Here is a 14587-nt window from a genome sequence, read left to right as displayed (position 1 = left end):
TTTTTATGAAAATGCCCATTGAATAAACCATTTAAATACAATTAACAGCTTACTCTAGATTATTTAAAGGTTCAAAAGGTGGCACAAACAAGAGTAAAATCGCATTTAAATTGAAAGTCAGCGGGACCCAAAACCGTTAGACAGATCAGACCGCCATAAGCCTTAAATATTAATGAAACGATTAAGCAAACTTTTTATTTCATTTTCACCTTTTTTTGTTTGGTAAGCATCATTTGTAGCCCCCCGCGAATGCTTTTCTTTGTATTTTTTTGCACTTCATGAAATGTTAATTTTAATTAAGCGCCGCTGCGCAGCTGAGAAAAGAAGTTAAAAAATAAAAATGGGGATTAAAGGAACGTGGGAAAGCGACAGGAAAAGTTGGAGTGTGTGTATGTATGTATATGTATGTATGTAGTTGTAGCAAGGGGGGTTGGGGGAGGTACAATGATAAAACACAACCAGAAAATAAAACAATAAGTCCAGCAGTTGATGATGAGCAGGTGTGTGTCGTTGTAAGGGACAGGAAATGCGGATTTCCTTCGCTCCTGGAAAAGCGGGTCAAGTTTTTGTTATAAAATATTCCAAGTGTCACAAAAAAATAAACCAACGAAAATAATAATAACGAGTGGATGTACAGAGGGGGTGGGTGGGGGACTTTCCGCGGATGCGTCTTGTTTAGCAGCTCCGGGGTCCTTTGGTTAATACTTGTGCAACAGCAACAACAGCAAAGGAAAGCGCTACAACAACAGGCAAGACAACAACAAAGACAACTGGCGACGACTTCTTGCGGGACATTGTATAGGCTAAAGAATAATAAAGACCTGGAAAAACAAAGACGCCAAGAAAATCCCCTCGCCTACAGTGTTGATAATGAAAGCGCGGAAAATGCACCTGCAAAATAAGTTTATTGTCGCAAAGGAATACATAACTTATTTATATAGATATTTTAATATGTATTTACATATATATGTGATATGTGTATTAGAAAAAGTTTTTATTCTCAATGTTGGTTAACAGTGTAGTTTAGTGATACCATATTTTGTACAAGTTCTTATTCACAATGTTGGTTAACAGTGTAGTTTAGTGATACCATATTTTGTTCAAGTATGAGATACCTAAAATAATGGTACCTTCTTAACCAAGTGCTCATCTATACAGTGAAGCTTTGAAGTTTTTTTTTTTAAATTATATTTTAAGGATACCTTTTTAACTAAATTTTTCTCCGAGTGTAGGAAGGAAAAAGGTTAGGGCCAACTGAACGGGACACGCAAGAGCGAAAGGCTTAGGAGCACAGGTCTGGGCAATTATTGTTGATGAATACACCCACAGAGACCAATAGGAAATAGGGCTAGACCCCACACCCCCCCTTTTCACCCAAGCCCTTTTCAGCACGCAAAGTGTAGCTTTTCTTTTTCGGGGAAATAATGGAAATCGTCCCTCCATCCTGTGCATGGAAAACAATAATTTGTTATCTGTCCGCTCGGAAGATCCTCTCACTTTCGGGCCTAAGAGCAGTCTATAAATCACAAAAAACCGAAAAATATCCATCTATGCGTGGGCTAGCAAATCGTTTTGTGTGCGACCGAAAAGATAATTAAGACATTATGGCATATCTTCTTGGCTGGCTGGCACATACATATAAGAATGAAAGGACCGCTCGATGTGGTTGCATTTCATAAATTATGATTAGAAATTTAATAATTAATGGGTTCCGCACGGCGCAGGAAGCAGGTCCATTTATCGCTAAACAAATTGGCACACTAACCAACCAGATAGAGTGTGTTTGTTTGAATTAAAGCATCTTTATCTTTAGCAGAAATTCAATAAATAAATATATCAAGGCGTTCAACGTTCACAAATACCAAGCATTTGTATATATTTCGTTTCTAAATTGAAAACGAGAATGGAAATTTAATATCAGTAACTTTGCAGCTCTACTTGCACACCTAAATTATTTTGTTAAGCTCCCTAAATAAAACATGCTTAGCAAATAATCCTTGAAGATGCTTGAATGCGCATTAATTTTCACTGAAACTTTAATTCCAACAGAGCACTAGATTTATAATTGAAAAACTAATTTGCCGACAAGCAGCTGAACTGTTGGGGAATTTCCCACTGCCAGCGACAGATGCTGTATACAAATTTGTTAATTTCGCCAGCGCTAATTTGCTGTAACTAATTAAAAAACACTTTAAGTGAAATATTTGCCAGTCGCATAAATATGCCAAATTTGTGAGGAGCGACACACCGACATAGATCCGTGCCGGAGCAAATCTAATTAATGTGCGAAACAAACGGGCGGGAAATTTATTTAGCGCATTCGGAGAAGGCAAAGGACACCTGCCCACCTGCCCATCTGCCCTCCCTCTGCCCCCACTACTGCTACTTCATTTTCGTCCTGGCGGCAATAATTGCGTACATTTTTCAGAAACAGACAACAACAAGTGGAGCCAGTGCCTCCGAGTGCCTTCATGTGCCGGCAATCTGTGTCCTGTGTGTGTTTTGACTGTCTGAGCCTGACGATTTGATTCGCCTGCCCGCATTTCTGAAGCATATACATCTATATATATAGATATATATATTCTGTGCCTATGGGCCAGCTTCGTACCTTTCTCACTCATATGTCTAACTGTCTGTTTGGTTATCCGTTTGTTTGTTTGCTTGCTTGTTTGTTTGTTTGTTTGTTGGTCCTTGGCGCTGTTTGCGCGTGTTGTTTGAATTGAATTTGTTGCCCTTTGACGTGAATTGGATTGCTGACAGACTGAATTAATGGGCCAAGCCGAAAAGATTTCGAAAATGTCAGATCGATGCGGTCAAATCTCAAATGTCTGGTGGAAATGGTTGATTTTTTAAGTAAAATTTTATACAATTTTCCAGCTAGTCTTTGAATTTTTAAGTGTAATGTATAGAACCTGCAAAAAACGTGTATTAAACAGCAAAATGTTGTAGCATGACTCGAAACTAGCCAATACACATGCAATATTCAAGTAGAGTAAAATAAATGCTGCGTACTTTCCTTATTGATTTCCTTTACTTCCGTTTTTTTTGTGCATATTTCCAGAGCCATGTCCGAATCGGGATCGATACACCTGCACGCACCTGTCGCGAGGCCGTTGTAATGCTAATAAATTCTCGGACGCCATTGGTTTAATTAAAGAACCGTCAGAGCCGGACTCCGCGGAGGGCACTCGACCAGCCTGCAGAGGAGGTGGACGGGCTGAAGGCAGGGGCATTGTTCGACCAGAAGGACACTCGCCAATCTGTGGACGCGCCTACGCTCGCCGCGGCCCAATCGGGCCACTGGCGGCTATCTGCTGACGGGCACAAGTGCGCCGCGTGACGATGAGTTCGTCGCAGGACGGAGGCATCTCCTGGATCAGGGCAAGGATAAGGATAAGGAGCAGCAGCAGCAGCAGCAGCTGGGGCGGCGGGCTTACGCACCTGCCGATGAGTGCTTAATTAATGTGACGGACTTTAGTGATATTCAAATAAGTGAGGGAACTGGCGAGGCAGCGGCCAAGACCATCACCGAGCTGAGAGTGCCCACCATAACGACCACAAACAACAGCACCACCATACACAGCAACAGCAACAGCAGCAACATCAACAGCAACAGCAACAGCAGCAACATCAACAATAGCAACATGTCGCGCCTTATACAACCACGATATCGTTTTCGAGATCTATTACTGGGCGATTTCTCATTCAACGACGACGGCGAAAGGTGAGTGGAAATGTACATTATATTGGCATTGCGCATACGCCCCGTTGGCGGTGCAGCAGTTAGTGTATCACCATTTGCTTGCTACTTCCGAAAATAGATTCTTAATTACACTCGCCAACTGCAATTGGCAAAATGATTTTCTACCACTACTGCTACTAGCGATCGATTAATCGATTTTTAATTAAGGCGGATTATAAGGCCAATGTCCTGTCTTCTCAATTATTCAAGCGAATGTTTAAAGCTCGTTACGTCAGTCGAAGTCCAAGATAAAGTGACCTAGATATCGAAAGGGTTGTGTGGTGTGTTCTTAACTGTGAAACTAAAACAATTGTAATTTAATCAACTTCTTAAATACGAAGTGCCAAAAAGTGGTATTCAGTATGAGATACCTTAATCCGCTTCTAAAAACTGCAGGAAAAATTCGTTTGATTGAATATATAAAGCAAACACACGCAGCGTAGCGATTTGGTAACCTGTTCCCATTCGCCCCCAATGCAATTGTTTTTAAAAAACGAACATTTCGCATGAAAACCTGTCTAAAAAGGAGAACCCCGAAACCAATCAATATCTGCAGCTCTTGCCATTCTGTTTGAGTGCCAATTCAGTGCCACGAAATTACAAAAACCCAAAGTGGATTCACAGCAGAGAAGGGGTCGCAAATAATTTGATTTAGCTATTGTGTGCTCCAATCATAAAAACTGAAAACCATATCGCTATTCTACACATTCAGCGCTATAACGAAATGACTGCGATAATCGTTATGGGTTTTTAATATATTTTATTTGGGTCGACATTCAGCTTTCAGTGAATGCTCAGTTAATTTAGTTATAATCCAATGATTGACCACAGCATATCTATCACAGTTTTTGTGAGTCTTTGCGTGATTACAATGGGAACGATGGCGAAAGTAAGTTGCTTATTATTGGCTAATTAAAGTCTTTTATAATATTATTTAATTCAGGAGCAGAAAATGAAAGCGGTGTGCTTGGGCTTGGAATTGAAATACAATAGATCAAATGTGGAATACTTTGGCTTGGTTCCAGGTGAATCTTCCATGATGATGATAAACTCAACCAAGTGGTTTAAAAACATCTTTTTGGACAATCGAATTGAGAACGCGGGATCAAACAGAACCATTTACAATATCAAAAACTTGGCCATCTGTAACTTCTTAAATAATCGCATGATGTCCAAGGTATACTCGGTGATCTATGAAGGATTTGTGGGCAATTCCACGGTATTTAGATGCCCCGTCCAGCCAGGTGTCTACTACCTGAGCAATAGTGTCAGAGAAGTCGAGGTGCCCATGTTTCATCCACCGGGAATGTTTCGATTATATGTCAAACTAAAGGCTGAAAAGGAGGGCAATATGCTCACAGAGCTCAACTGGCGATATCGTGTTAGGCGTATATGAATTTTATTTTACCAAATATATGTCACAAACATTTTGAAAAACTAACACCCGATGAGTTTCGAATGTTCATGTTTCCCCCTAATTAAACGTGCAGATGTCACAATTATTAGCTCATTTATATTCCGCACACTTGGCAAATTGTTGATAATGGTTTGTTTGTTTAGTTCTAAAATGAAGTTCAGTTTCGTTGGATGTCTGTGGACCATTCTGTGGATCGGTGCAGTGGTTTTAGGTGCGGATCATGAGGTAGTATCGTTGTGAAGTAGCCAAAAGCACACTGATTTTCTTCGCATGTACCACAGCAACCGCCTGTTTTCAAAAGAGGAGGCTCCAAGTTTATCATGGAATCCCTGGTGACCAGTTGTGATCACAATTTTGTGGAGTATTTTCGTAAGGCTCCCGACACGGTGGATATTTACACCTTTCGTGTAGTAAAACCGGCCAAAGCCTTTACCATCGATTTCGCTGTGAGGGTCGTGAAGACAAAGAGAGTTATGTATAAGATAGATAACTTTGATGGCTGCCAGTTTTTGATGAATCCCCTGATGAATCGCGTTTTCGGAACTGTATACAAACGGCTGGTCGTGAATGGTAGTTTCTTCAGTTGCCCCATCAAGCCGGGGGTATATTACATAAGGAACGAGGGTTCCGTGGCCATGTTGCCGGTGTTCCAGCCGCCTGGAAGATACCAAATCACCATGCGCGTCAGGATGCATGAAAGTAGGCACCCCTTTGTGATGGAAATGCTGTGGGTATACAGTGTAGCCCGAATTAAATAAATCGGGATTTCATTCAAATAAAGACTGCAGTTTTCGAATCACATTTCAATTGAATGCTACTTTGTTTTAGCATAGTATTACCAATAAGTGCTTAAAGTGCATTAAAAGATTATAAGAGATTAAACTGTTTTTTCCGCTTTTGTTATTAAGTTATCTTTCTCCTGAATGATTGGTTTTGAAGTCGATTAATAGCTCATCAGTTGAATCCCAGACATTAAATCGTTTAGCCAGTTGAGGTTCCATGTCTGTCAATAGTGGTCATATTTTGTATCTTTGCCTATTTGGCTTACTGTTTTTCGTAGAAGAACATGAGGTAATCTCAGTTATTTGTTTAAATTTTGTAAAATATATATAACACATCCGCAGCCAATTTCCGTTCAAAGGGGCAATGCAGAATACAGTCTAGAGTTGCTGGATACCAGATGTGATCATGATTTCGTCGAATATTTCCATCGAGTGCCCGACTCTCAGATTCTATATACTTTTCGTGTCGTTAAGTTGGCCCCAGCTTTTACCATCAGTATAACAATTAAAGTGCTCAAGACACATCGAATTATGTACAAGATAGAAAACTTCAAGGGTTGCGAGTTTCTTAACAATCCTGTGATATTTAAAATGTTTGGCGAGTCATACAAAACTTTGATGGTCAACGGCAGTTACTTCAAGTGTCCTATCAAGCCGAAGGTTTACTATCTGAAAACGGATGGCATTATATCCATGATACCAGGCGTCCATCCATTTGGCCGGTTTCAACTATCAATGCGTGTAAAAATGAAGGAAAGTCGCAAGCCATTTGTTATGGAAATGCTACTCAACTATACAATTGTGCGCATCAAATAAATATATTGTCAGCTTTGTCTCTTTAAAACAATAAAAGTTGTTCATTTATTTAGAAGCAATTGGGAATTAAGCTCATATCTCATTTTATGTCTCTCTGTATTTTGACCTTTATAAGTTATAGTATATACAGTTGAAAACAGCTAGTATCTTGTAAAAATTTTTCCAAAAAAGGAAACATGTTTTGCGTCCTAAAGTTTCTAGAAATAAATTGCAACCTCTTTTATTTAAAACATTTTTTTTTCTTTCTGACTAAATAGGCTGATGAATTTGGCATCTGTTTTCAGCAGTCATATTCCAGTTAAGGTGATAAAAACACAAAGAATATTTTCATGATGGAGAACATTAGGGGTCGGCACTTGCTGAACAACCCTCTACCTTTCAAAGTATTTGTCCAAATTTACAAGCAGCTGGTGGTCAATGGCAGTTACTTCGAGTGCCTCATTAAGCCGAATGCTTACTTTCTAAAAAATGAGAGTTTGGTGTCCATGATTTTCAACATCCATCCACCTGGACGCTTCCAACTAACGATGCGGTTAAAAATTACAAAAATGCCCCTTCGTTATGGAGCTGTTGTGAAAGTATAAAGTGGAAAGCATCAAGTAAAAAAATTTGCCTTTTTAGCTGTTTGGAGCACTTTATAAGTTTGTGTAGTTTGTGGTGATTATGGAGAAAGTTACTAATGTGTCGGCTAAATTGCCTGTAGTTCAAGAAACTTCTGATTGACAATCAGTTAAGGGGTATTGAAATTTTGGTGTGAAGTTTTGCCATTCCGACGACTTAAAATATGCATTGGTAGAATTGCGCAAAAACTTCATTTTTATTTAACTTTAACGAATGAAACGCTCTCGTTAACTCTCTCTTAAATCGCCCCATGCGTAATTGGTATTAAGTAAAATTTATTAAGTAATTTTCCAGCTGAACGATTGCATTGCGGCCAATTAATACCATCACTCCAATTGTGGTGGAAAAAATATAAACATTTATTCAGTTGCAGTTCCATGGCGTTCAGTGGCTGTTCTCTCTTGCCGTTCTGGCTGCAAAAAAACGAGGTATTTCCCGAATACCAAATAATTTATATTGATATACTTTATTTTCCTTGAAAAGGCCAACACGGACTTTCATTTGAAGTCGGTAGAAGGTATTGTGATCAAGATAATGTTGAGTACTTTTGTATGGTCCCATCGTGAGTCTTCTGTTGCTTTGGTTATAATAATGAAAAGATAGTGTTCTATAAAACCCTTGGGAAAATGAAAAGCACCCAAAGGTGTTAATTAAAGTGACCAAAAGTTTTCATTTTTATATTCCATATTCCATAATAGCACTCACTATATATATATACACCACCCAAGGATGGCAACCCTATTTTAAGTTGTCATGTTAGCTTTTAGAATTTTAAAAAGTATGCCGAGCAAGTATCTTTACCTTGGTAATATACAAATATGGCTGGCAATTTTATATTAATCGGTTTATCAAGTTTATCTTTAATCAGTAATTGGTTTTGTTGGCAATTAAGTGTTCATCAGTCGAACTGTGGTCAGAAAATAAAAGCAGTTGGTCAGTTGGTATATGATGGCTTTCACTGTATGTTTTATTCTTTTCTTCCGGTTGCTTTTCATACACTCAGTATTAGCAATAAATGAGGTATGACCACTTAAAAATCATATTTTATACTCAAATTAAATGTTTTAAATTACATTAGCCAATGGTCTTCCAAAAAGGCAACATCGAGTTCATCCTTGAGTCTCTGGAGACGAAGTGTGACCACGATTACGTTGAGTATTTCCACAAAGTTCCAAACACGAAACTGCTTTATACCTTTCGAGTGGTCAAACTGGCACCTGCTTTCACCATCGATATAACAGTGAAAGTAGTTAAAACCCAGAGGATTTTCTATAAGATGGAGAACATAAAGGGCTGTGACTTTCTGAACAATCCGCTGCTCTTCAAATTGTTTGGCGAGGTCTACAACCACCTCGTGGTCAATAGCAGTTACTTTAAGTGCCCCATCAAGCCGAAGGTTTACTACCTGAAAAATGAGGGTACAGTGTCAATGATTCCCAGCATCCATCCACCTGGACGCTTCCAGCTGTCGATGCGTGTGAGAATGGCGGAAAGTCGAGCGCCATTCGTTATGGAAATGTTGTGGAAGTATAAAATTGTGCGTATCAAATAAAAACATTTGCAAATTCGGGTGGTGATGTGCTGTGCAAATTGCTTGAGTTGCTCATATGCCGTGTAGTTAGCCGTCAGTACTTCATAAGTTCCGCACACTAGGACGCAAGTTGCTCATACGCAGCGTAGTGCGCACTCGTTGCTCATACGCAGCGTTGTTGCCACTCACTCCCAGCGGTGCCGTTATGTGTGGAACGGCCGTGTGCGTTTTGGCACTCGCAAAATCATAATTCGCCGGCAATGCCTTCTTTGCATTTAATGTAGCGTAAACATTTTAATTTTTTATAAGCCCGGCCGCCCCAGCCATTGCCAATTTCGCACGGCTCTTCCCTGCTCAGCTGACTGCGACGTGCGCAAGTGGCCGTGGCTGTTGCCTTTATAATGCCACGTAGACCCAACCACTTGGCCCGGCCCATAGCACATGGCCCATGGCCCAGGGCCCAGAACTCGTGACGTGGCTGTTCACTGTGTCACGGATGCCTGAACGTCCCGCCTGGCGAGGATTCCCTACCTGAAATCGGTTATAAACGGCTTTGTAAGCTCCGGCGCTTGTTGAATGGTTCCCCAATGCTTCAAGGTTATTACCTATGCCACCCAAACGACGCGATCCTGTGCCCCACGAGCCTTGGGCTCTGTGCCACAAAACCCACAGAAGGGCTGGCATATGTGCAATTTATTAACATTTGATAACTTAACCGGGACTTTTGAAATGGATATATAACGCAAATGCTTATTACAATAGATATTCATTGGAATTTCTAGAAAGTTTGGAATATTCAAGAAGTAATTGTACAAGATTAATTGTAATATTGTTTATTTAATAATAAACTGATAAATCGAATATAGTATGTCCGAGTCTTTGGTTAGAGCATTTCATCTCCTTTATTCTACAAACGACTTTTCGTTTTGACTTAAAGGCTTTGTGACACAGTGTAAACCTTTTCGGCAAAACCCTTTTACTTTTATGTGAAATATTTAATATGTACGCGGAAATTACGCTTTTGTTTTGTGAGCGTTGACGACGGCATCGCAAGATCATGATTTATGGCTCCTTAAATACAACACTTTTATGGCCTAATCCGTCCTTTAAGGCGGTGTCCAAGCCCCAAATATTTAATTGCCCCTCCAAATGGCTGTGGAATTCGTGATTTTAATGGCCGCACGTTCGAGCCGAGCAAGTTGGCAATTTGTTGGTCCTCGTTAACAGATGAAATTGTCCGCATTCCGGGACAAATATAACATTTCCGACCTGCTAATAAAGGTCAGAGTTCGCGTCACTTAAAGTTACCGTATACAATCCACTTTGGCTTCATTAGCAAACAAATTCCCGACCAACATTCTGGGTTGTGCGCACTTGAAATGATTTGGAAAATGTGCACACAATTTTTCACTGCGTAACATGAGTAAAATGTTCAATTAAGCCGACTGGGCCTTTGTTTACCTTCTCTGGAAAAGGGTTTTTGGCCCAAAGACTTGCTCATTATACATAAGTGGCAAAATGCCCAGCGAAAACCACGAAAGCAACAGCGGGTAATGCCCTCAAGAAGTTTGAACAGGAAAATGAGAGAAAATCAGGGAAATGCTTTTCCAGGCTAAGTAATGGCGCATTACTCGCTTTCGCACGTTTAACACAATTTTCCCGCGAGCACCTGATAGGTGGCCCTGACTTCACTTGGTTTGTCCGCAGCGAAAGTGCAGCTTTGGCCTTCGTGGAAATACCTCGGCGTATCCATTAGTGCTGATTATGCTGCTTAGCTGGGAATATGGAAATTTTGAAGGGGCCTGCTTGTGAAATACAACTTCTGACATTTTCCATTTACATTCGTACATCTTTCGGACACATCCCTCACGTGAGCCGACACACTTGTGTGGTTTACCATAATAACTTATGTAAATCGCTTCCCTTTCTGCTCGTTTTTCCATTTTCCACTAACATTCAACTGCAGTGCTGCCTGGAAGTTATTAGTTTTCTACCCCGTACTTATCAAAGTTCATACATTCATACAGACTTGCGCTTATTAAATAAAATCGTTTGCCTAGCTGGTTTGTATACATGTTCTATAATAATATTAAATCAATAATCCGCATATTATACATTTTAATTTGACGTCCTAAATAAGTCATTATCCGAACGGCAGTAAATAAAAAAAACTTCAAATAGTTGTGTAAGTTTCTTCTTCTAGTCGAGAGCCGCGAATATCAGATACCCATTATTTCACCCTTAGTAAATGCAAGCTGAATGTTAGCGGGTTATTCGAAAGAAAATAACAGAGGAAAAGTCTAAATTAAAGCAGAACCGACAGATATTAAAGCAGCAAAGCGCCACCTAGCGCTGGTGATATTTATTGCTCACAACTGTTTTATGCTTTACTTAAATTTGATTCCAATGCAGGGTAATAAGTGGACTCAATACCAATGAACGTTAATTGCCCACATTTGGTCGGCTCCCCCTTTATGACAAGTTGGACAGGTGCTGGTTCCTCACATACCCCAGTTCCGTCCCAGGTTAATCCTCGAGGAGCTGAGCTGAGTGACTAGGGAGGCGGAGCTGACTGGCTTAATCCACACGACTATAATTATAATAGCATTGTGTACAACGCACCCACAGGCTGTTGCCATTGCGCTCTCAATAATGGATATGTCTGGCACTACATGGAGTACATGCCGCAGGGTCCTTGGAGGCTCTCCTGTCGCATTAATGCTTGTAAATTGATGTGCATTATGCATACAGTTCTAAATTTAGTATCCCTAGTGTTCCGCTATTAAGACTGGCGGCTTCAGTGATTTAATCTACTGGGTAAATATAAAGTTACGCTAGTTGATTTCTGCTGAGAGCCAAAGTCTGAAAATGATTCCAATTATCCAGCGAAGAATATTAAAGTAATAAAGTAATAACTAATTACTATTACTATCGTATTATGTTTTTATGGCTAACGAATGTGCAATGTTAAGATGGTTGCACTTTAATAACATATATAAAATTTGAAGAAGTTATAACACATATAAAAGGCTTCTCATACTCCCCATTTAATGTTCTATTTTCACTACAATTCACGGTCATAGAATTAGTTTTACAAATACAAATTTGCGGCAGAGGCATGCAGAGTGGTTATCCTGAATGTTTCCGTTTCCGTTTCCCAGCTTTGGCAACGTCACTGACTATTTTTACACACCTGGCAACAAAAAGCGGAAGAAGGCCGCACTTCTGGCGAGGTGAATGGGCCTGAACCCTCACATTTGGCATCGGTCCGAAGGGCAAAAGAGCAATATAAACAGCGTTTGTGTTCATCAATGAATGAACACTCGTAAATAAATAATTATGTGTTCAGCAACTATAGGATCGATGGAGGTCAGCCAAGGCGAAACCGAGTCGAACAATTGCGATGGCATCCGAATTGCAGCCATTTTATTACCACTTTTGTGCTGAAAGCAAAGAAGCCTCTAGTTTTGGGGGCTTTAAGGGGGCGGTTCAGGGAGTTCTGCTCAAAGAAAAAGTTCCAAAATCAATCAACGTGCGAAAAAGGCAATTTGCGGCTACCAGTGAGAAGCAAAGTATCAGAAGCCAGTGAACGGTTATCGGGCTTAAAGAGTTCATTTAAACAGAACGAATACATATATACCCTAACAAATATTTCTAAAAAGTTGTTAAGCAGTGCAAGCAGAACAAAAATTATGTTGAAACTGCTAAAAATAATACTTATTTTGAAATCGTTTAAGATCAAATCTAACGTAGATTTAAGCATATTGCAAATAAATGTATTATTTTAAAATTTACTTCACGACCATAAATACTACAATACCTAAATAAGACTGCTCCTAAATGGACACTTGTTATTTTAAAAGTACTGCCAAAATCTACATGGTCCTGACGTCATTGAGAGTATGGTCATGCCTGAAAATTCTATTATAAATAAAGTTTCCTCGCTGCTTCCTGTGAGATGTGTGGGTGTGGGTAAAAGGTGTTTTGTTTGGTCCTTGACTTTGTGTCTGTGTGTGGGCGGTATGTGTGTTTTTTGTGTTGACAGCTTTTTTTTATTTGTACCAACAAATGTGGCGCAAAACATGAGCAACGCTTGACTTTTTGGGATTTGTCCACGTTTTCGTCCAGTTTTTCTTTCTTCTACCTGACGAAGTACACTTTTTAGCTCGCCTGTTGGTCAATGATGCATTTAATAGCGTTCGCTTGGGCGAACTCCCGCCTTCTCGAATTTCTATATACAATGAACAATAAAGAATTTTTTCAATTTCCTGCCATAATAATTCATTGTCCTGTATACTGTAAACGTGTGTGTGTGTTTGGGTGCGAGAGAGGAATACAGGAAGACAGGAACTCTGTTAATGCTTAAATTTAATTAGCGATTGGGCCATGCATGACTGCGACTGAGACGTTTTTAAATTTAGCAATTACGTGGGCCGAAAGCAAAGGGAACCAGGTATGCAAAGGTGGGCAGAGCAGATAGACCAGGAGACCATGAGGCGCAGCCCACACAAGCGGATATCCTTTCTGGATGGAATCGAAACGAAACAGGACAGAATCGGGCCAAGCCAAGTGGAAGTGAAGGATACTGCGGACCGACCGACTGACTGACGGAATGCTACGACTGATTGTCGGATTGAATCAGGATGCGGGCCAGCAGGCAAAACAATCCTGACGGCATTAAAACCGCTTACGGTGGCTTTCAATTTATGCAAATTTTAAAGGGATTTCTGGCTAGCTCTGCCATTTTGCGGCAATTGGCCTGACAGGCTGAGCAAAACAATGGGGCGCCAGCGAAATGGAAAAATATATATATATTCAACGCACCTGATGCGTTATTAATTTCTTCGATTTGATGGATTCGTCGACTGCGTTATTGACGAACCATAAAATAACCAAAGAGTTGAATGTTTTGTTTCTAAAGTGAGTGAAATAGGCTTTAAAAAAATTTGATTGTGGCATTTTTAGTTTAGTACTATTGATGCATTTGGTTGGCTTTAAATAAAATGTACATGGACTTTTTTATTTTTATTGTTCTTTTATTTATATGCGCATATATGCGTGTTATTATACTTGGATATATTTAAATACATTTTTAATACCGCAAACTGCTCACTTCTCTGATATTATAGCATGTATGTACATATATATCCAAAATCTGATTTTCGGGACCTTAGAAACCATAATTAGTTAGAAACCCCAACATTTTTTTGTTAGTATCTGATGACAAAATGCTGAAGAACTTGAAATGTCGTAAGTCGTTTTTATGTGGCAGCTTAAGGCGGGAAAACTGCTTTCGTCTTAGACAGGCTCATTAGAGCAAAAGCCGGCTGGTAATATGATTCCTTTGAAAAAACTGTTTATAATTAACGGATGGAAATATAATACTTATAATCACCTTGTTAGTATATACAATTTGTCTATTCAATTTCTATCTATGTAATTAAATTTACTGAGTAAAAATCATGTCTTTTCGCACTTGAGTATCGTTCGCTGTGATTGTGTGGCGAATCACCATTATAGAAATCGGACTCTAATTGCTTGGGAAAATAAAACGAATGTTCGCAGCTCATTTGCAGCAATTGAAGGCATCGCTGGGTGGTTGAAACCTCAAAGAGTTTCAATTGTCTTCGAGTTCCTACCACTTGAGCAATTAAAATTAAATGAAGGTCTTCGGTTTC

At 39.7% G+C, this 14587-nt stretch overlaps 5 protein-coding genes across 6 annotated transcripts in view; all 5 read left to right on the top strand.

Annotated features, from left to right (window-relative positions):
- The window catches only part of LOC6608495 (potassium channel subfamily T member 2), a 100237-nt gene that overhangs the window by 1018 nt on the left and 84632 nt on the right, over positions 1 to 14587 (top strand). For both annotated transcript variants that reach the window (XM_032716701.1, XM_032716695.1), the window contains exon 2: positions 3062 to 3724. In XM_032716701.1, coding sequence (XP_032572592.1) covers positions 3645 to 3724 — 80 coding nt within the window. In that variant the 5' untranslated portion in view covers positions 3062 to 3644. The remainder of the gene's footprint in view (positions 1 to 3061; positions 3725 to 14587) is intronic.
- LOC6608507 lies at positions 3736 to 5138 on the top strand. The gene is made up of 2 exons (XM_002033205.2): positions 3736 to 4631; positions 4686 to 5138. The coding sequence occupies exons 1-2, from the start codon at positions 4560 to 4562 to the stop codon at positions 5136 to 5138; spliced, it is 525 nt and encodes a 174-aa protein (XP_002033241.2). The 5' UTR covers positions 3736 to 4559.
- Positions 5170 to 5917, top strand: LOC6608506. Its single transcript, XM_032716707.1, has one exon. The coding sequence runs from the start codon at positions 5480 to 5482 to the stop codon at positions 5915 to 5917; it is 438 nt and encodes a 145-aa protein (XP_032572598.1). The 5' UTR covers positions 5170 to 5479.
- LOC116800638 lies at positions 6005 to 6757 on the top strand. Its single transcript, XM_032716705.1, is given in 2 exon segments — positions 6005 to 6263; positions 6266 to 6757. Coding segments are annotated over 2 exon segments (597 nt in total). The 5' UTR covers positions 6005 to 6158.
- LOC6608505 lies at positions 8392 to 8948 on the top strand. Its single transcript, XM_002033203.2, has one exon. It carries the CDS (start codon positions 8460 to 8462, stop codon positions 8928 to 8930), a length of 471 nt encoding a protein of 156 aa, XP_002033239.1. The 5' UTR covers positions 8392 to 8459; the 3' UTR covers positions 8931 to 8948.

Source organism: Drosophila sechellia, chromosome 2R, assembly GCF_004382195.2.
Source record: "Drosophila sechellia strain sech25 chromosome 2R, ASM438219v1, whole genome shotgun sequence".
Taxonomy (NCBI): Eukaryota; Metazoa; Arthropoda; class Insecta; order Diptera; family Drosophilidae; genus Drosophila; species Drosophila sechellia.
The sequence above is the reverse complement of the archived record's forward strand: the minus strand, read 5'-3'. Positions and strand labels throughout refer to the sequence as shown.